Source organism: Scardinius erythrophthalmus, assembly GCF_964197995.2.
Source record: "Scardinius erythrophthalmus genome assembly, chromosome: 14".
NCBI lineage: Eukaryota > Metazoa > Chordata > Actinopteri > Cypriniformes > Leuciscidae > Scardinius > Scardinius erythrophthalmus.
The window spans coordinates 16,787,747-16,809,547 of NC_138234.1; the positions used below are offsets into that span (position 1 = coordinate 16,787,747).

At 34.2% G+C, this 21,801-nt stretch overlaps 4 protein-coding genes across 7 annotated transcripts; 3 read left to right on the top strand and 1 right to left on the bottom strand.

Moving 5' to 3' along the window:
* Positions 1 to 293: 293 nt before the first annotated feature.
* On the top strand, positions 294 to 9,231 carry tbc1d20 (TBC1 domain family, member 20). 2 transcript variants are annotated; one of them, XM_081383757.1, is made up of 10 exons: positions 294 to 672; positions 2,196 to 2,381; positions 2,463 to 2,543; positions 2,634 to 2,820; positions 4,122 to 4,223; positions 4,399 to 4,540; positions 5,851 to 6,023; positions 6,098 to 6,410; positions 6,519 to 6,595; positions 8,683 to 9,231. In XM_081383757.1, the coding sequence occupies exons 1-8, from the start codon at positions 615 to 617 to the stop codon at positions 6,357 to 6,359; spliced, it is 1,191 nt and encodes a 396-aa protein (XP_081239883.1). In that variant the 5' UTR covers positions 294 to 614; the 3' UTR covers positions 6,360 to 6,410; positions 6,519 to 6,595; positions 8,683 to 9,231. The 2 variants fall into 2 exon arrangements, with proteins under 2 accessions (XP_081239883.1, XP_081239882.1); XM_081383756.1 differs by having other exon boundaries at positions 6,098 to 6,595.
* A 367-nt stretch (positions 9,232 to 9,598) lies between these two features.
* rbck1 (RanBP-type and C3HC4-type zinc finger containing 1) lies at positions 9,599 to 18,437 on the bottom strand. 2 transcript variants are annotated; one of them, XM_081385536.1, is made up of 13 exons: positions 18,241 to 18,437; positions 16,692 to 16,744; positions 16,459 to 16,603; positions 16,272 to 16,368; positions 15,991 to 16,189; positions 15,814 to 15,911; positions 14,495 to 14,671; positions 13,607 to 13,767; positions 13,410 to 13,521; positions 13,145 to 13,324; positions 12,964 to 13,062; positions 10,510 to 10,653; positions 9,599 to 10,423 (listed from the first exon to the last, which is right to left on the bottom strand). In XM_081385536.1, exons 2-13 carry the CDS (start codon positions 16,726 to 16,728, stop codon positions 10,343 to 10,345), a joined length of 1,530 nt encoding a protein of 509 aa, XP_081241662.1. In that variant the 5' UTR covers positions 16,729 to 16,744; positions 18,241 to 18,437; the 3' UTR covers positions 9,599 to 10,342. The 2 variants fall into 2 exon arrangements, with proteins under 2 accessions (XP_081241662.1, XP_081241663.1); XM_081385537.1 differs by having other exon boundaries at positions 18,245 to 18,358.
* A 211-nt stretch (positions 18,438 to 18,648) lies between these two features.
* Positions 18,649 to 21,651, top strand: rpp14 (ribonuclease P/MRP 14 subunit). 2 transcript variants are annotated; one of them, XM_081385541.1, is made up of 7 exons: positions 18,649 to 18,895; positions 19,290 to 19,400; positions 19,510 to 19,594; positions 20,115 to 20,191; positions 20,443 to 20,521; positions 20,845 to 20,917; positions 21,036 to 21,651. In XM_081385541.1, exons 2-6 carry the CDS (start codon positions 19,327 to 19,329, stop codon positions 20,914 to 20,916), a joined length of 387 nt encoding a protein of 128 aa, XP_081241667.1. In that variant the 5' UTR covers positions 18,649 to 18,895; positions 19,290 to 19,326; the 3' UTR covers position 20,917; positions 21,036 to 21,651. The 2 variants fall into 2 exon arrangements, with proteins under 2 accessions (XP_081241667.1, XP_081241668.1); XM_081385542.1 differs by having other exon boundaries at positions 18,799 to 18,895; positions 21,009 to 21,611.
* LOC308702151 (hydroxyacyl-thioester dehydratase type 2, mitochondrial-like) lies at positions 20,987 to 21,448 on the top strand (the record flags this gene model as incomplete). Its single annotated transcript, XM_081384818.1, has 1 exon — positions 20,987 to 21,448. One exon carries the CDS (start codon positions 20,987 to 20,989, stop codon positions 21,446 to 21,448), a length of 462 nt encoding a protein of 153 aa, XP_081240944.1.
* Positions 21,652 to 21,801: the final 150 nt, after the last annotated feature.

Here is a 21,801-nt window from a genome sequence, read left to right on the forward strand (position 1 = left end):
CCAATTAGCGTTGACTATTCTTGAATGAGTGATAAAAATGTCCATTTTTTAGATTTAAATCATGAAATGTGTACATCAATTCATTTTATTTTTTTAATGAACATGTATTTCCATGCGTGTTAGAGCCAGTTTCAGCCAGTTAGGACAAAAATAAAGAAAACCCTTTTACAGTCTACAAGAAAAACCAATCGAAAAAATGTTTGTTTTTTTATTTTATTATCTTGGACTTTAATTTTGAATGGTTGCTAGGACCCCGCCTTTTGCCAATAAAACTACAACTCCCATAATCCTTCACTCACACGTAAACATTAACCCAGATGATACTACAGCTGGAGCTTCTGAAGCGATTCACATCATGAAATGACACAAAAGAGACTCCGAGGTCCCGGTCGGTTCGGCGGAACGCACTGATTTAAAACCCTTGACATGAGTAAAAAAGACCGGAGAGACACATGCTTTTCATTTGACATGCGTTTACACAGCTAACGAGATGATGTGGCCTGTAGGTTAGCTGTCAAGCTAAAGGAAAAGCCCATCAGCTGTTCGCATTGCATTGAAATAAAATGATGTAGCTGGACTTGAACCCGAGGAAAGGGACAGACATTAGCGACAGGATGAAGAAGTCACGCAGTGTCGGAGCTTCTTCCTCGCTCAATGGACTCGGAAAACAAGGTGTGTTTTATAGAAGTGTGTTCATTTATGACATGGTGGGACTTACTTCTTTAACTGTCGATAAAAGATGAATGCTCGTTTCAATATTACAGTTTTTACTAAAATTTTAGAGGTTTGTATTTACGTTACGAGATAGAAAATATAGGAATTTGGAAATGGATTATCTATCTATCTATCTATCTATCTATCTATCTATCTATCTACTATCTATCTATCATACTGTCTATCTATCTATGTATTTATCTATCAACCATACTGTCGACCTATCATACTGTCACTCTATCTATCTATCTATCTATCTATCTATCTATCTATCTATCACACTGTCAATCTATCTATCTATCTATCTAACATACTATCTATCTATCTATCTATCTATCATACTGTCGACCTATCTATCTATCTATCTATCTATCTATCTATCTATCTATATCACACTGTCAATCTATCCATCTATCTATCTAACATACTATCTATCTTTCTATCTATCTATCTATCTATCTATCTTTCTATCTACCATACTATCTATCTATCTATCTATCTATCTATCTATCTATCTATCTATCTATCTATCTACATACTGCCTATCTATAATACTGTCGCTCTCTTATCTATCTATCTATCACACTGTCAATCTCCATCTATCCATCTATCTATCTAACATACTGTTGCTCTATCTATCTATCTATCTATCTATCTATCTATCTATCTATCTATCTATCTATCTATCTATCTATCTATCTATCATACTGTCTATCTATAGAGATGGATCAATACATAAATATGTTATGTAAATTATACATGTGTATTTGTCTGATAGATATATGAATATTTAGAGTATATATATATATATATATATATATATATATATATATATATATATATATATATATATATTCACTAGTCAACGTTTGAAGTGGATCAGAAAAGTTCACGGTATTGAACTCTGAATTTCTAAATTCATGTATAACTTTGATGAAAGGTTTTGATCCACTTCAAATGTTGACTACTGTATAAAATAAAATATCATTTACTTTGGGTGTGTTAATAATTTATTTCTGCCACATAGCCGAATCCTTTAAATTCATCTAATTGTTTTTCTGTGGGAGTGTCCTGTGACTTATCTTTTGTATTTACAGATCTTGTGCTCATTTCATATTAAGTACCCATTCATAACATTATTGAAATATTTTCAGATTATATTATTCATCATACCCAAACATGTGGCATAATAGATTATGCACTCTAAAAATCTGTTTCACAAAAGCAGACTGCTTCATATGTTTGGGACGTGAGTGTATTTTGTGAGCCAGACTAAAATAGTTCAAAAAAGCCTTTCAGTCTTACTGTCCCTCTGGGGAATGGCTGTTGTGTCAAAAAGACTTGCGCAAAAGAAGGAGAAAGGGCAAAGATCTTAGTCAACTTGTTCATTTTCAGTAAACTCTTGTGCTGAAGCACAATAAGACAGAGCTGAGGGAGGTAGCGCAGTATTCAGCCGCTGACTCCAGTCTTCATGTCTGCAGATGGCGAGTCCCGACGGAAGAGGAAGATGGCGGAGATCACGCAGGCCCTGAACATGACGCCCGTGGACGTGCCCGCCCTGAGGCGCATGGCCATCAGCGAAGGAGGTCTTCTGACCGATGAGATCCGCCGGCAGGTGTGGCCCAGGCTGCTCAACGTGTCTGTAGACAACATAGCTGAGCAACTAGGTAAGACCGATCACTTGGGACATCCGAGGGAATTCACTTTCCGAAAGTCTCGCAGATGTAAATCAAGTTTTCATTCTTCAGAGACGGTGGATCGAGACAACAACAAGGACTTCAACCAAGTGCTTCTGGACGTCCAGAGATCCCTCAGACGCTTCCCTCCAGGTGAGCTGAAGGGACCGGCGCTGCTTCTTCTGAATCTGGAGCTGGTCTCTGTTCATGTCTTAACTGCTTTAATGTGTTTAATGGACGCAGGGATGCCAGACGAGCAGCGGGAGGGACTTCAGGAGGAGCTGACTGATATTATTCTGCGGGTGCTCGTGAAAAACCCTCAGCTGCACTATTATCAGGGTTACCATGACATCGTGGTGACCTTCCTGCTGGTGCTCGGGGAACGACTCGCCACTGCCCTGGTGGAGAAACTCTCCACTCACCATCTCAGGTGGGCATATATATAAAATATATAATATATATAATATATATATACACATATATAGATAGATAGATAGATATAAATATAGATATATACAGATATATATATATATAGATAGATAGATAGATAGATAGATAGATAGATAGATATATATAGATATAGATATATACAGATATAGATAGATATATATAGATATAGATATATACAGATATAGATAGATAGATATAAATATAGATATATACAGATATAGATAGATAGATAGATAGATAGATATAGATATATTTAGATAGATAGATATAAATATAGATAGATAGATAGATAGATAGATAGATAGATAGATAGATAGATAGATAGATAGATAGATAGATAAAAAATTGCCAATTGTTTTGCATTCTGACATTGTTCAATATAATTAAGTGCAATTCCCTCTAACAAAAATGTCATTTTCTAAAATTTAATAAGAAAATATTATTATTTATTCTTAAATATTGTCTACATATTTTTGTTATATGTAATTTAAATATATGAATTATTATTTAAATGTTACATTAAATATTCTATATAACAATCTTTATTAATTAAATATTATTAAGTGCAATTTCCTCCAACAAAAAAATCTCATTCTCATCACTAATGTAAAAATATATCATCATCATTATTATTATTAAATAAGTGAATTATATTCATTATTATTTAAATTTTAAAATATTGATTTTTACTTTTTATTTCGGGTAAAGATAATCGAGCTCAATTCCCTCCTACAAAAAAAAAAAATCTCATTCTCAGTGAGAAGCATATTAATATTATTATTTAAACTTTCAAATATTAATATACATCTTTTATTTATACATTTCTTGAATGTCCCCTAATTTGTGCTGAAAATAAAGGGAACAAAATATTACCTCAGTTGCTGTATTATAGTAAGGTAAAACATCTTCTTAAAACAACTTTTTTGGGTAACACTTTACAATAAGGTTCATTAGTTAACATTAGTAAATGTATTAACTAACATGAACTAACAATAAGCAATACATTTGCTACAGTATTTATTAATCTTTGTTAATGTTAGCTAATACAAATATGATTGTTCATGTTAGTTCACAGTGCATTAACTAATGTTAACAAATACAACCTTTGATTTTAATAATGTCAAAATTAGCATTAGCAAAGATTAATAAATACTGTAGAAGTATTGTTCATTCTTAGTTCATGTTAACTGAAGTAGTTAACTAATGAAACCTGATTGTAAAGTGTTTTTTTTTTTTTTTTGTCTAAATAGATATTTTTCATGCATCTAACTTGCATTTCAGGGACTTTATGGACCCCACTATGGACAACACCAAACACATCTTGAACTACCTGATGCCCATCATCGAGAGAGTGAACCCTGAAGTGTACGACTTCATGCAGCAGTGAGTATACGCCCCTTTTTGTTTGCTTTTTATGTTTGCTTTGTATGTTTGTGCTGAAGCACAATGGTCTGATTGATCCTGTTTGGTCATCATTATGTACCATGTGAAAGAATGATGAGCGATGTTCTTTATTCACATGAGTAGTTTGAGATAAGCATCTTTATTTTCTCAACAGAGCTGAAGTGGGCACGATTTTCGCCCTCAGCTGGCTCATCACATGGTTCGGACACGTGCTGTCAGATTTCCGCCATGTGGTCCGGTTGTACGATTTCTTCCTGGCCTGCCATCCCCTTATGCCTATATACTTTGCTGCTGTGGTACGTTTGCGTTTGTTTGACTCTTTGTCATCCTCAAAACCCTCTTCTGAGTCTCTGGTTTCTGATATTCAGCAGAAATGGGTCAGCAGTTTCACTGCCACCGCATTAGCAGCTATTTTTAGGCCGTGTTGTTGAGTCTGAATAAATAATTGACACATTCTCTCATGTCGTGATGAACAATAAAGTACTGTGTTCCGAAATCTGCATGGAGTTTTGATGTATGGTGACTAAATACTAATAGACTATAGAGCAGTTTTAAAAAGAAAAAAATATATTTTGCATAAAAGAAATGAAGCCTATTCTTAGGACCATTAAGATTTTGTGCATTGTGACATTAATTTTATTATTATTATTTAGTTTTCCACCTAATTGTTAGCAGCCTACTGTAATGTAAAAAAAGTTAAATTAATTTTCTTTAATGTAAAGGGCAGGAAATTCTCATCATTACCATAACATTAACAAGATATTATTAAAAAAAAAAATGAAATCATTGTAAATAGCATAATGCAAAATAAAATCATTGTTATTTAATATTTAAAAAATCTCATTGTGATTACGTAAAATAAAATGGAATATTATTTAGTATTTAAAAAAATAAAGTATTACCATAATACACAAATATCTCATTGTCATTACCATGCCATACAGTTGGATATTAATTTATATATATTTTTTAAATCTAAGTCATTACCATAATGCAATTAGATATTATTTAATAATAAAAAAAGATTATTACCATAATGCAAAAAAAATCATTGTCATTACCGTGCCATACAATTAGATATTTAACAAAAAAAAATCCAATAGTCATTACCATAATGCAATTTTATATTATGTAATATTTTGAAAAACATAAAAAATGCAAAAATGTCATTGCCATAACGTTACATAAAATGGGATATTATTTAATATATAAAAATGTCATTATTATAATAAAAAGAAATCTAATTGTCATTATCATAATGCAGAAAAAAAAAACTATTAATGTTCTCATTAATGTAACAGATACAAAACATAAATGAACATAGTCATTACCATGATGAAAAAAATCACATATTGTATTGTATTGTATTTAATATAGTAAAAATCTTATTTTTATTATCGTAATAAAAAAAAGATTATTTTTAAACATTTTCTAGTTAATTTTTAAAATACATTTTTAGAGTATATTAATACTACCATTAAAACCCAGGCTGTAAGATTCAATAGAAATCCAAACACACAACAGCAAAGAAATTCTATCACATTCATTGGTCGTCCTTGTATCCTGTGTAAATCTACTGGTATCCAGCGTTGTTTTCTTCCTGCAGATCGTGCTGCATCGAGAGGAGGAGGTGCTGGACTGCGAGTGTGACATGGCCATGATGCACCATCTCCTGTCCCGAATCCCACAGGACCTGCCGTACGAGACTCTGATCAGCCGCGCGGGAGATCTGTTCGTTCAGTTCCCTCCGTCTGAGCTGGCCAGAGAGCGCAGTCAGCAGTGAGTCTATCAGCCTTGCTCTGAAGGGGTTTCACACAGCAACAAATTTCTCACAAACCATTCTCTCTGTCCAGAACCGCCGTCTCCACCTTCAAAGACTTTGAGCTGGCGTCGACGCAGCAGCGCCCGGACACGGTTCTCCGGCAGAGACGGATGGAGCAGCAGAAGCGCACGCTGGAGGCCCAGCGCAGCACCGTAGCGGTCGTGCAAACCACGGGACGCCGCTTCATGAGGCTAGCGGTCATGGGTTTGACTGTGGCGTTGGGGGCCGCAGCTTTAGCCGTGGTAAACTCTGCCCTGGAATGGGCTCCTAAGCTAGACTTACTCTTCCCGTGAAGAAGCCAATCGACAGCACACAATAACAGCGTCTCAATTTGAGGACTGAATGTTTGTTATTTCGCCTTTTTTTTTTTTAAGTATTTATATACGAGTCAGACTAATGAATAAAATATTGTGCGTATGGTTATTCTAATTAAACAAGTTTTTTTTCCCTAGAGTCTGAAATGAAAGGAAAATGTTTCCTGGATCCACAAGAACGTCAATCATTGTGTCGAGATAAATGTACAGTAGAGGTATGTACACTCCACGGCTCATTCATGAAACACGATCTGTGCACATTTTTGTGTAAATCATCTGTAGACGTGTTCTTTTTACATAATGCTTTTACCAATCATTTAAATTCATGCGCATAAACAAAGTACATTGTTCATAAAACAATCTTTATGTGAATTGTCAAATTAAATTCAAACAATTTTGTAATTAGTTTTTCTTTTTCAAAATTCGTATACATTGTTCGTAAAACAATTTTTATGTCAATTGTAACATTGAATTGAAAATATGCAATACGAATGCAATAATTTAGTCATAATAGTTTGTTTTTGTTTAAAAAATGTTTATACATTTGAAATTCATCTAAAACAACCAAAATGTACATTGATTGTCAAGCTATTTTTACTTAAATTCATTCAATTCAATGCGGAAATTTACACACAGTAAGAATACTTTGACAAACAATGTACATTTTTGTTTTTGTGCATGAATTTAAACTAGGGCTGTCAAAAGATTAATCGCGATTAATCGCATTAAAAAATAAAAGTTTGTTTTTACATAATACATGTGTGTACGGTGTATAATTATTTTCTATATATAAATACACACACATGCATATATATATTTAAGAAAATGTGTTATTTATATATAAAATATTTATATATGATATAAATTATATATAATATAAATATATATATACACAGTATATACATGCAAATATTTCTTAAATATATACATGCATGTGTGTGTATTTATATATAGAAAATAATTATACACCGTACACACACATGTATTATGTAAAAACAAACTTTTATTTTTGATGCGATTAATCGCGATTAATCTTTTGACAGCCCTAATTTAAACTCAATCATTATGTAGATGGTTATGTAAATTGTTGCATTCGCTTAAATGCGACAACTTTTTCAAAACTAAAACTTTTACGTGCAATATACATGTTTTACATTTACAAAACAAAAACTCACTTAAACTATCATTACATTGTTGAATTCAATTCAATGTGACAATTTATATAAAAACATTGTTTTACGAACAATGTACATGAACTTTTAGAACAAAAGTAAACCGTGATTGCTAAATTGTAGCATTCAATTCAATGTGAAAATTTACATAAGGAAGATTTAACGAGCTATGTACATGACTAACGTAATTTTATGACATTCATGTACCTTGCTTGTAATACAATTTGTATGTAAACTATGACTGAATTGAATGTAACAATTTAGTAATCATAGTTTTTGTTTTAAAATTCATGCACAAAATTATATGCATGTATACATATGTTTTTACGTAAATTTTCAGACTAAATTCACTGCAATAATTTACTTAAGAATTATGTTATGAACTATGTACATAGTAGTTTAAGGGAGTTTTTGTTTTGAAATGAATGCACAAAAAAGCATTCATGTACATTGTTCGTAAATACATTTTTACGTCAATTTTCACTAAATTTAATGCAACAGTTTATGTAAAAATGCTTTTATGAACCGTGTACATAACGATAGTTTAAGAGATTTCTTTTGTTTTGAAATTCATCAGCAAAAACATTCACATTTGTCAAACTATTTTTCTATAAAATGTCAAAGTGAACCGAATACGAGAGTCTACGCAATTATGCTTTTATGAATGTTGTATGTAAAGTCCTTTGTAAAACCATCCATTTTGCGGCAATTTACATTTTGCTTTTACAAGCAATGTATGTAAAGTTTTTGTTCTGAAATTCATGTACAGAAACAACATTCAAACAAAAACGGTTGATATACATTGTTTGTAAAGTCATTCTTATGTAAATTTACCTAAAAATGACATTACAAATTATCTATGCAGAAATTTGCTTTACTTGTGTTTCATGATTGAGCTGCTATGTGTTTTATTTAAATATATATATATATATCTATTGAGACCAAAATATTTTAGAGCCCCTGTTCATAGAATTAGAAATTTATTTGGTACAGGGCCCCTTATTGGAAAGAATCAAATTAGTTTTGAGTAAGTAAAATCTTAGTTAAGAAGCAATTATAAAACAGCAGTGAATGAAGAGTCATTTTATTATGTTCACCATGTCTATGTTCATTTTTTCACTACGTTTCAGTTTTTTCTTCTCCAAATCACCTTAATTGCAGTATTTTTTTTTTGGGGATAAGTGCTAATCTTGGTACATAACGTACATTTTTCATGAATCTCAGAGCTGGAATTGAAACCACTTGTAAGTATCTTCGGCTGATCAACAAACTTGAGATATTCTGGAGTGTGTAAATGATGAACGTGAAATACTTAAAGTAGTTTCTGTAATTTAACTCCAGGTTAGTGTTGAATCATGGCACATTTGTTATTTTTATTGTTTAAATGCTGTTCACAACTGCTCGTTTCCACTTAACAACATCTAAGCTTAGAGTAACATCCAAGTGGATATTTTCCATTATTCTTATATTGCTGAATCATGATTTATTAAAATAACATGCTGCCATCCACACAATACTACTGTTTATGACTACATAATCACTGCTTTGATTTTGCATTAATTTTGCACTAAAGAACATGCTTCTTTCTTATTCGTTTGCACTTTGAGAGATTGTTATAAGTTGTCTCTGGTTCGCTGAAGTTAATGTCTCACATTTGACCATGTTGCTTAATATGTTTCAATAAAAAGAAAAGTAAAACGATCTGTGTAGAAGAGATTTGTTCATTTGGATAAATTCAACATATTAAAGGCACACTATGCAGTTTCCGTTTTTGTCAAACAGTGACCCCTTGAGTCGCTGTGAAGTACTTGTATTTAACGTTACTGTCGTAAATTCGTTTCTCGTTTTCTTTTCCTTGACTCTTCCGACCATGCTTTCTTCGTTGACCCCCCCCCCCCCCCCACTGCTTTGCTTTGGGATGATTCACCCTACTACGAGTTCGTTTACCATCGAAATGACTTTGAAGCTGTTATATTAATGTACAAATCTTGCATAGTGTGCCTTTTAAGGAGATCAAAAAATCATTTTAATTGGCTCAATTTTTTTGTATACCAGCTTTATTGAATCTATTGTAAACAAAAGAACAGAATGATAATGCTTCGACATGTTTAAAAAAATAAAAATAGGAATACGAGGAAAAACCTGGATTCTGAAAATTATATTATAATTTTTAATTATGATATATCAATAATTATGACAATTGGGTTTTTTTCTTTTTTATAAATATATAATTTGATTACAATCCACTCCATTTTATGCATTTGTTGTGAATTTGAGTTGATCTTCAATGTGTCGTTTTTTTTTTTTCTTTAACAGTTTGATTTATTCCTTCATCATGCCATATTGCATGTTATACTACGATTTTACAACAAAACATCTTTGGATTATAAACAAAAAATCACCTCAAACAAAAATCAAGATACAACAATAATAAGTCTTTTCTCTTACAATAGCATTGCACAAAGTCCCAGAGCATCAAGTCGCCAGAAAATAGTAGTGATTAAAGACAGTTTAAAGCATTTTTAAAAATGTCACTTTTTTCATCCTATAAAAGCTCAGATACATTTAATTTTGTAAACACGTTCTGAATCTTTAGTCTTGGAACATATCGTTGAATCTGATTGATGTGTCAGTGATATGACTAGAGAGAGTGAACGTTTTAAAGGTACAACCACAACTGTGGGGCATTAACCTCACCTGGATTATTTTAAGGAGTTTCGTAAGTGTTGTGTTACTGTAGCGCAGGTTTTTGCTTGTTGAAGAAGCAGCGTTCAGATATGCCGCCAGTGTTCAGTGGCAGTTCTGGCACTGCGGATGGCAGAGGACTCCGTTGGCTCGACATCTGCAACCACCCGATGTGTCTCCGGTACCCTGAGGAGTCAGAACCAGGTCTAGGTTAACTATATCTGATGCTTGTGAATCACTGAACGAATGAATCATGTAGTTTGGTGTCAGACCTTTGGTCCCCATCGGGCTTGTTTAGTCACCCAGCAGATCTCGGTCTTACACATCAGACAACAGATCCAGTCACAGCCGTCTTTCTTCTGGACGATCACCTGACATTTAGGACAGTTCATCGCCTCGCCGTTCTTCAGGAGTTGCTGGAATGGAAACCGGTTGACAGGTAATGAACATTTTAACGTTAATTCTTTGAAACATGCAGCACAACCAATGTAATCCAATTCCAGAACAAATAAACTATAAATCGGCTCTTTTCAGTGAATCAAACACATTCAGCACAACAAATTTAATCTGATTCCTAAACAAATTCTTATGAAATGGTTTTTTTCAGTGAATCAAATGCATACAGTGCATGGGGCAGTGGTGGCCTGATGGTTAGAGAGTCAGACTGGTAACCCAAAGGTTGCAGGTTTGATTCTCAATACCAGCAGGAAATGACTGAAGTGCACTTGAGCGAGGCACCTAACCCCCAATCGCTCCCCGCCACAGTAAAATGGCTGCCCACTGCTCCAGGTTTGTGTCCACGGTTTGCTGTGTGTGTGTGTGTGTGTGTGTGTGTGTGTGTGTGTGTGTGTGTGTGTGTGTGTGTGTGTGTGTGTGTGTGTGTGTGTGTGTGTGTTCACATATCACTTTCACGCACAGTGGCCCTCATTTATCAATCTTGCGTAGAAACGGGCGTATATATTGGCGTAAGATTATGCTTACACTCCTCTCATCGCCTGATTTATGAAGCTGTGCGTACCTTTGAAATTCTGGTGTACGCAATACCTGCCCTTGATAAATGCCGCGGCTGAAAACGATCGTCATTAGAATAACACGCCCCTATATATTCAAGTCTCCGCTCCCCCCACGCCCTCATTTTACGCCATGGACACACGGAAGACGGCAAATTAAAGAGAAACTTCTTTGAGAAAGAGAAAGCGAAACCAGGGAAGTGGAAAGAAACAAAATTGATTTCTAGATTTTTATTATTAATGACGCTTATTGTTATTTAGAAGAAGAATGTCGTTATTATTATTTGTATTATTATTATTATTTAAAATAAGAAGAATGGCATTTTTATTATTTTGTCAGTCTGAATTATTTTTTTGGTCATTGAAAGCCTTTCATTTCTAAACCCAGTCCGTGCATACCTGCCGGGCCTAACCCTGGCCTAACCATCGTTTCAAAGAATAGTACAACGGCGAGCGCGTCGAGTATAAACGCCTCGTTCGTTTGGGGAGGTGCGCGCGCAGTCTGCGGAGACTCGCGCTGCGGAGCCAGGCGAAAGTATAAACAAAACGTCAGGTAAAGCGCACAGGCTCGCAACTTAAGGAATACATATGCCTACAAATCAAATGCTTTGGTAAAGTCACACAAATTAAACATTGAAGTCCATGTTGCACAAAAATAAACACTTAATTTTATAATTACTATGTTGCTGTTTTTTTACAGTGGGTCATAATATATTATATCTTTTAGTTTGTCAGTGCGTTTTGTGGTGTTAGGAATTGTTTTTCTGCGCATTCCCGCACTCAAAACGTGCGTACACCACCTCCTGAGCAGGTGTAGGATTTGAGCGTGCCGTACGCCAAAGTCCATATTGATAAATCTCAAAGTCACCGTGGTTTTGGGTGTACGCCCGGTGTACGCTGGAAATTTGGTGTACGCACTTTTGATAAATGAGGGCCAGTGTGACCAGTGTAGTCTGATTCCTAATGGCTCTTATGAATCTGCACTTTTTGTAAATCAAACACTGATTGTGCTGAATGTGTGATTCACTAAAAAGAGACGATTCATTAGAGTCATTTGTTCAGGAATCAGACTACATTGGTCACACTGTGTGTGTTTGATTCACTGAAAAGAGATTATTTATAAGAGTCACTCATTCAGGAATCAAACATTGGCTTTTTTAAGAGAATCAAACACTTGCAGCTTGACCAATGTTGAGTCCCAAACAAATTACTCTTATGAATCTGCACTTTTTAGTGAATCAAACACATATAGCGCAACCAATGCAGTCTAATTTCAATTTATTATTAATAGATAATTATTGTACATTTATTTATGTCAGAAAAAAGCCTAAATTAAATCTGTTCATCATATAAAGCGATCATGTCTCTTCAGAAAAATTTGGACTAAACCACTCTATTCATATAGATACGTTTTACGATCTCTTTATGAACTTTTTGAAGAATCAAATTGTCATTTGCGTAGCTGTCAGTGGAGGGACAGAAAGCTCTCAGATGTAATCAAAAAGATCTTCATTTGTGTTCCGAAGATGAACAAAAGTCTTACGGGTTTGGATAGACATGAGGGTGAGGAATTAATAACTGAATTTTCATTTTTGGGCAGACTATCCCTATAAGGAAATTCTTAACGATTCCCATCCCTAGTGGGCGCTGTTTCAATAACTTAAATAGCATCAAATATTAACAAAAACAGTTTGAAACAAATGAGTTTCCACCCACATCCAGCATCTGCGTGGTCTGCCGGGCTGCGTCGTCATTCTGCGCTCGTATCCGCAGGTCGTCCTGATACTGCTGGCAGTTCATTCCCTTGTGAATTGCCTTGGAAAAAACACACAGTCTTTTAGGTCACCGTAACATGCACCTAAAAACTGGACGTGAACTAAACAAACGTGATATTCACCTTGCAGAGGAGGCAGTTAGTCTCATGACAGATGTCACACGTGAATTCGTTGACGTCATCTTCGAAGATGCACCAGCCGGCGCAGTCGGGCGTTTTGCAGTGGTAACTGTTCTCACTGCGCGACTCTGCGATGTTCAGCCTCAGTTCCAGAAACTTCTGGTACTCGTCCTGAGAGAGAAGCTGGTGGGAAACAGTAGGGTTTGGTGTGTTTATCAAGTGAACTGCAATAAGTCAAGGTTCAATGATACTGCATTTATGATCTTACTGATTTGATTTCTCGATCTTGAAGTATGCAGTTACAGGAATAAGCGTCGTCTCTATATGGACACGCCACCTCGGCATCCGTGCAGTTCAGGACGGTTTCCTTCAGACACTCCCTGTAGGATAAACAGAAGCTGTATTTTAGACTATGTTTCAGTGGTACTTCCTGTTTACAGTAACAATTGAACAGTCTTAAATGACCTGCAGAAGCTATGCAGGCACTCTCTCAGCACGGCGCCCTCTCCTGGCATGATGGTGCAAAAGCAGATGGCGCAATCCAGTTGATCTGTGTTCCCCACCAGACTCTGGGAATCTGTTTCCAGGAGTGCTTGGAAATTCTTCTTTCGTTGTTCTATCAGAGACTGAATGGACACAGCCACATGTGTTATGTTTGTGTGTGTGTGTTTTTTTTGTATTATGTCAAAATGCTAAAAGATTCCTTTTAGAATTAATATCATAATGTGGATCTAATCCTATAAGACGCTATCCTAAGATAAGAATTTATCCTATGGAAAAGAATAGAATTAAATTATTATTATTTTTATGTGTGATTAATAATTAATGAATAATAATTAATACATTTAATATTTAGGATTTTATACATGTATTTAATTGATAAAAAATTATGTATTCTTTGAAATCCTGAAAGAGTTTCTTTGTCTTCTTATGATCCACATGATAAAAAAGATACAATAGAAATCCTCTTTTTTATTTTATTTTTTATTCAAGACTGTATAACATTAAATTGCTTCAATTTGCTTCATTATGCAAATGCTAATTTGTTTTATCATTTAGTCAACAACAAAATGAAAAATGCTTTTTGTGATGCAAAGTAAACAGAAAAGAATCCACTTAAACACTTTCAAACCAGTGTATTACACAAATAAATTGTTTGAAAAGTGAAGGAGTTTGAAAACTTTCTAAATGTTCGTTGTTTTCACTTTCCATTGATCCATTGATCTTTTTCTACTGTAAAGCTTTGTAGATGCAGTCATACGGTTAGGTACTTTCAGAGTTTGTCCCACAGATGTAAACCTGGTGTATTTGGAGTGGTTTTGTAGTCCAGTATGTTGTGTCCTCTCATCTAACCTGCTCGTACTGCAGGCTGGCGAGTTCCTCCTGCTGGAGTCTCTTGGTTTCTGCCTGGTCCGGCTGGTACAGATCCGGCACTGTATAGTTCTCAGGTCTCGCCGTGCTGCACATCTCGCACCCCGGACGTGTGGGTTTATTCAGGAATGTGCACTCGGGACATGACCAACCAACCTTCTAGAAAACCAAACACAATGATTATAATTACGAGATACATCGGAAGCTAGAGCGACATAATGATAGATAGAGCGACATAGCGACATAATGATAGAGCGACAGAATGATAGAGCAACAGAATGATAGATAGTGACAGAATGGTAAATAAATCAACAAAACGATAGAGTGAAAGATTGAGCGATAGATTGATAAGAGCAAAAAATAGAGATATATTGTGCGATAGATACAGTGCTATGCATAAGTTTAGACACCCATGCTAAAGTTGACTAAAAAGAGGAATAAAAAATCATCTTTTGGAAATTGAACTTAATGCCTTAATTTAAAAAATTAGGAAAAATCCAACCTTTAAGGACACCAATTTTCTTTGTGAATGAATAATGTATCGTAAATAAATAAATGTTCTTCCTTAAAATACAGGGTGCATAAGTTTGGACACCCCTATGTTAAATTCCCATAGAGGCAGGCAGATTTTTATTTTTTAAAGGCCAGTTACTTCATGGATCCAGGATACTATGCATCCTGATAAAGTTCCCTTGGCCTTTGGAATTAAAATAGCCCCACATCATCACATAGCCTTCACCATACCTAGAGATTGGCAAGGGGTACTTTCCATAAGATTATCTCTCAATGCAAATCAAACTAGCTATTAGGCTAACTGAAATAAAGCCATGTCAATCTCTATTTTTATTCTAAAAATAAAAATCTGCCTGCCTCTTTAATATAGGGGTGTCCAAACTTATGCACCCTGTATTTTAAGGAAGAACATTTATTTATTTACGATACATTATTCATTCACAAAGAAAATTGGTGTCCTTAAAGGTTGGATTTTTCCCAATTATTTTAATTAAGGCATTAAGTTCAATTTCCAAAGATGATTTTTTATTCCTCTTTTTGGTCAACTTTAGTATGGGTGTCTAAACTTATGCATAGCACTATAGATAGATAGATAGATAGATAGATAGATAGATAGATAGATAGATAGATAGATAGATAGATAGATAGATAGATAGATAGATAGATAGATAGATAGATAGATAGACAGACGCACAGATAGATAGAGCCATAGACAGACACACAGATAGACAGAGCCATAGACAGATAGATGGACAGACAGACGGATGGATGGATGGATAGATAGATACCTGAGGTTTAGGAGGTAGAGGAGGAGGAGGAAAATCGGCTCCTCTGGCGAGCAGCTCTGGTGAGCGTTGAGGTGGGGGGCCAATGTTCTCTATTATAACTGTATTAATAAAGACATGCGGTTCAGTAAACTTATGTTCCATAAGCTGCTATTTTTTTTAGAAATATAGTCTCGATACCATCAATCCGTCTGTCCTGTTTCTCTTTCCTCTCTTGTTCGCGGCTCAGTTGGGCAGTCTTTGCTGAGCGGATGAAGAGGAAGGCCGAGTCATCATGGTTTCGGACTCCATAATTATACAGGGTGTCTTTGTCCTGCGCGAGACGCTTCCCGATCACCCAGCGCTGGAGGGCCGGGTGGAAGCCGTAGTCATCATTGATCTGGAACACAAATATATACCTGTAGTATATCTATTATTTTGGGTTTCGGTTCCTTCTCACGTCCATCACTAACTCTCTTTACCTTCTCTTTGAGCTCTGAGACTGTCATGTAGACCGGAACCAGCACTGTTATTGGGATGTGGGCGTCTGATACGGCGTCCGCCACTCCTACTCTCAATCTACCGCCACACAAAGCCAAACACAACCATGGTTACGTATGCTCAGCGTTTCAGTGTTTCTCGTGTGATGGAACCGGTCTGACGGCATACCTGATGCTGTCTTTAGAGTACGCATCTGGATTTATTTTGACACACACGGGGAGTTTCAGGTCCAGAAGTCGATCCAGGTGTTTAGTGGCTTCTTCTTTGTCTCTGGAGTTGATGGCGTCACTCAGCAGTTGAGCGGCGTCCTCCGCTGCCATGGTAACATAAGGCATGTTGCTGTGTCAAAATATGACTTATGATATTTACATTTACTGCATAATATATTTACTAACACTCACCTTCTTTTATATTTGTAGAGGCATCTAGGGCAGCCATGCTTTAATCTTGAAAGCTTGTTAAAAAAAATATATGCAATATATTAAGATTAAAATAATTAAAATAAGCAATATGTTTAGGTAACAATTATTGTAAATAGTTCAAATTAAATGTAAGTATAAATATTGTTTTTTTTTATATTATATCCAAATATATATAATTGTATATGTCCCAAAAAAAACAGCAATATCATGGTTTTGAGAAAAAAATGTATTAGATTTAAAAAAACTAAATTTATTGAACAATAACACAACAGTGAATCTCACAGTGACAAGTACAACTAAAAATTAGCTTACAATCTTTAGACATATATGTGCATACTAAAAAAAGTTTTAAATAGATTAAATATTTATTTATATATATAAAAATATATTATTTTTATGTCATGTCATATCACATCATATCGTATCATATCATATCAATCATATTATTATGTCCAAAAAACAGCAATAAGTTTTAGACATTTTTTTAAATAGTTAATATATTTAAATAAATATATTTTAACATTTTTAAATTAAATAGAAATAAATATTAATACAATTATAAATACTACATTATATTATATATATATACAGCAATACGTTTTAATTTTAGATACACATTTTACAAATAGTTTATTTATATAAATATATTTTAATATTTTTAAATTAAATACAATTTTATAAATATTAATAAAAACATTTTAAATATATTATATTAACATTGCAATAAGTTTTAGTTTCAGACTATTTTTTTAAATAGTTAATATATTTAAGTAAATATATTTAAATATTTTTAAATAAAATACAATTTAAAAAAGTATTAACAAAATTAATTAAATATACTGTACATAATATTATATTAAAATATATATTACAGTATATGCCCCCAAAAAAACAAGCAATATTTGTAGATATTGGATCACAAAAAAAGTACTGTGCTTACACCATGTTATTTTTATATGCTCTGCACTGTAAAAAGTGGTAACCTGCAAATGTTACATTAAAAAACTATTTCTAACTGATTTAATAGATAACATTTAGGTTTGCTGGTATACATTTATCTTGGTTCAATGATGTTAAATCATATTTTGATAGTTAATTTAGATGTTTCTGTGTGGTACCATGTTCATATACCTATTTTATTTAATTACATTATATTATATGCCTATTGCAAAATACTTTTTCTGATACTTTTTTATTGACATTTTGCACCAGTTGAAATTCAGTCCATTAAAGTATTCTAACAATTGGCCTAAATATACCATGGTACTTTATGATTCGTACATGTTCAAAAAACATGGCAGCGCCAAGGTACTATTTCTTAGTGTAATTTATAACTAAATCATAATAGAAATGAGTAAATATGAATACAAATCGTTTTGCATACATCTAAGAAACGGCATAAAAGTGCATTATGTATTTTTACACTATTTGTAAAATTTGACGACCTTAAACAACCGCAAACATAAAACATGCGCTCGTTCAGCACAACAGCAGCGACAGTAAAACAAATATGACGATAAAAACTTACCAACCATAGGACAATTGTAATAAAACACTCTTCGTGTCGTATCTGTGTGTTTTTATCTCGACGCTGTAAATTAAAACCTCCGTGGTATTCTCAAAACAGTGGAAATTTAGAGGAATGAAAAGTGAAACGAAGTTGCTTCAGGAAGTCCCAGTCAGCGCTGTGAGAAAGTCTCGAGAGGTTGTGCAACTCCATCAAACACAGATGCGGAAAACACACTCGGTTGATATTTAGTTAACTTGTAGTATTTTGCTATATAATAAAATTAATTAAAATAATTATATACAAATTAATTAAATATTTTTTAACAAAAAATTGCGAATATAAAAATACAAAGACCTGAAATTAAAGTCCCCGTGAAGTCAAAATTAACGTTTTTTTTTTTACTTTTAGTATGCATTTGTTATCTATAAGCTAACCAAAATATGAGTAGCTGAAAAAGCTTAATTGGAATGTGGCCAAAAGTAGTCATAACAAAAAAGTTAGCAGTAAATGTGACTGCTTTCGTTGAAATAGTGTTGTAAAAATATAGTTGTCTGTGTTTTTCCCCCAACATTTGTTGACTTTTATCGAGGTGTTCTCGCGAGATTTGACAGCGCGAGGGTGTGCATGGCGCTCCGCATGCTGTGAATGAAGGACAAACACAGCCTGTAATTCTGTGAGTTTATCTGTTTTTAGACCTTTAAACAGTTGTTTGATTGCATAATTCAATGTAAATTGTTTTTTTGAGCGGTTGGATGCTCTTTAAATCTGTAGTTTACGTATTTTTTGGAGTTTGTAGCAATACAGACCTTGCACGTGACCTGGAAGAAACTGATCTTCCCAATAATGCTTATTACTTTAATAATAAGTCACCTTTATAAAGAATATTGTGTCAGTACTATGATACAATGATTGTATTAGATGGTAATACATGTTGCATTCTCATATACCTGGTTTGTTACTGAATAATTACCGTATTCATTTAGCATGGTTGAATATGCAACTATATTTATATAAACAGTACTGAAAATGCATCGATATTAATGAGTTCATCTCTTTCTTAATTCTAGCACACCATCTGAAAGGATTTCTGTCAAGCTACAAGTTATGGAGGAACCCTCAAAGTTTGAGCGATATGTTTACAAAAATGCTTCAGTTTATCATTATATGAAAATATCTCTGTAAGTGTCATGATACAGGTCAGTTTTGATCTGGTTAGTTTTATTACAGTCTTTAGATGGTGAACATTAAATGGTCGAAACATAACATTTTTCTTTTCTTTATTTTTAGGGTTTTGGCGAATGGAAACAGAAATATTTCTTCTGCAGATTTCAAACAATTGATCATTCGTGGACTCAAAGAACTTTACGGAGAGGTGAGCACATAGTATGACTCAACCATGTAGGAATATGGTTTCTATAAAGTCTACTAAATGGTGTTCACAATTTAAGTTAACACTGATGCAGATTTTTGATACTTATGTGTGAAATCTGAAATAATATATTTAGTTTGTTAAATTTTAATAGTTTGCTAAAATTCATAATTATTTTCAAACAAAAATATGCTGAAGGTACAAACCCAACTCCATGGACAAATATTTTGGATAAGCAGTGAATGTATAATACATTGGGAATTGTATATTTATTTATAAATGATTCCAAATAAATAAAACAACAAAATTCTGTTATAAATACCGTGAATTTTTATTTTCAGATGGAGACTATTTACACCCCTAATAAAATAGTTTAAAGATGTTTTATTTATAAAAAAAAAAACATACATAACTTAATTTTCTTTTTTTGTATAAATATGTGCTGTAGTCAGTAGTCTCTTTTGACTTTATCCTGCTTTCTGACTTGTTTCTGATGCATAATCATATTTCTTCTATATGGCAGATTGGAGCTTCTATTCCATTTGATCTGCTGAAGTTTGATGAGAACCAATTGACCGGCATACTACGAGTGTACAACACGTAAGTCATGCTCCTAGTACAAATCTTGACCATTTAGGCCAAAGTGTTTAAGCATGGTTTAAGTGAAGTACAGAGTTATGAACTTGGGGTATCCCTCTGGGCTTGAGTTTGGGACCGTTTAAATTACGTGTTTTGTTTTGTAGGAATAAGTATCTGAAACATAGAGCGAACTATTTTTTCTGAAATGAATAAACACTTATGGTTTATCTAATGATGTTCATTCTTAATATTCTGTTGTTTCTTAATCTCAGTGGCCTGGTGAAATTGTGGAGTGCATTAACGTTACTGGGATCATATCAAAATGAGGCATGTGCATTGAGAGTCACGCAGGTATGTTTTTCCCAGTATTACGTCTGAAGCTGATTCAACATTTAATGAGCCCTGAGTCTGCATTCTTTTAATTCGCACTGGATTTCAGTAAAGAGCTTGTGGATCAATTGTATCTCTGCCAGGAATGACTCAACATAATTTTAACGTGGCTATTGGCAGTCTGTCAGCCAAACTGTGTGTACTGTGCAATTTGCGTCAGAAAGGCGGTTACTGTGGTGGCTGTTTATCTCGTTTTAGATTCTGAAACCCATTTAACTTCTAATCTGTGTCATAGACATCTGTTTTGAATGCAACTCTTATGTTCTTTTTATTTATCATTGCAGGTGTCGCCATTTTTGTTAGCACTGTCTGGGAATAGCCGTGAGCTGCAGTTTGGAGACCAGTTGATATCGTGAGGTGGGCCTACAAAAAAAATACCTTGAAAAAATGACGTTCTTTCTTAGAAGAAGAATTTTCAACAGAAATATGTACCATATTGTCAACTCAGCACTGACAGTTCCTGCATCCCTCACAGTGGGGCACAGGTCGCTTTACATCGGTGAACGGGCCTCGCTAAGCAAAACATTCAGCGCCAGAGACGTCGCGCTTTTTGCTGAGCTGACAGGGGACACGAATCCTCTCCACCTTGACCCTGAGTACGCTAAAACGACCTCTTTTGAGACCCCCATTGTGCACGGAGTTCTGATTAACGGTCTGATCTCAGCAGTTATTGGGACAAAGTTGCCCGGTAGAGGCTGCGTGTTCCTCTACCAGGAAATACGCTTTCCGGCGCCTCTCTACATTGGAGAGGAGGTTGAGGCGGAAGCGGAGGTTAAAAAGATCAAAATGTCCTTCGCTTTTATTTCTGTTTCCTGCGCTGTCAAAGACAAAGTGGTCATGGAGGGAGAGGTCATAGTGATGATGCCGCAGAATGGAGAGCAATTGTGAGGAATGCTTCCGTTCAGTTTTTGTGTTTATGTTCCAGATATGCTGCCAGGAATTAAATGTTCTTTCTTGCTTATTTTTGTTCTTTTGAAATGTGACACTCACTCAAAGATTTAATATTCATTGCTTTTGTTCTCTGAGGTGCAGTTTAAATAAACTGTGTGAGAAAATAACTTGACTGGTGTGGTCTAGCTGTTTCCAACCTCAACAAGGGGATCGTTTTCAGATTGACCTTTCAAATAGTTATTTCTAATAGTAATTTGAAAGCAGTGTGGTTAACATAATAGTATTACAATTACATTAAATTAACCAGCAAATTATTTAAAAAAAAATTATTAAAAACTTTTCTTTCAAAC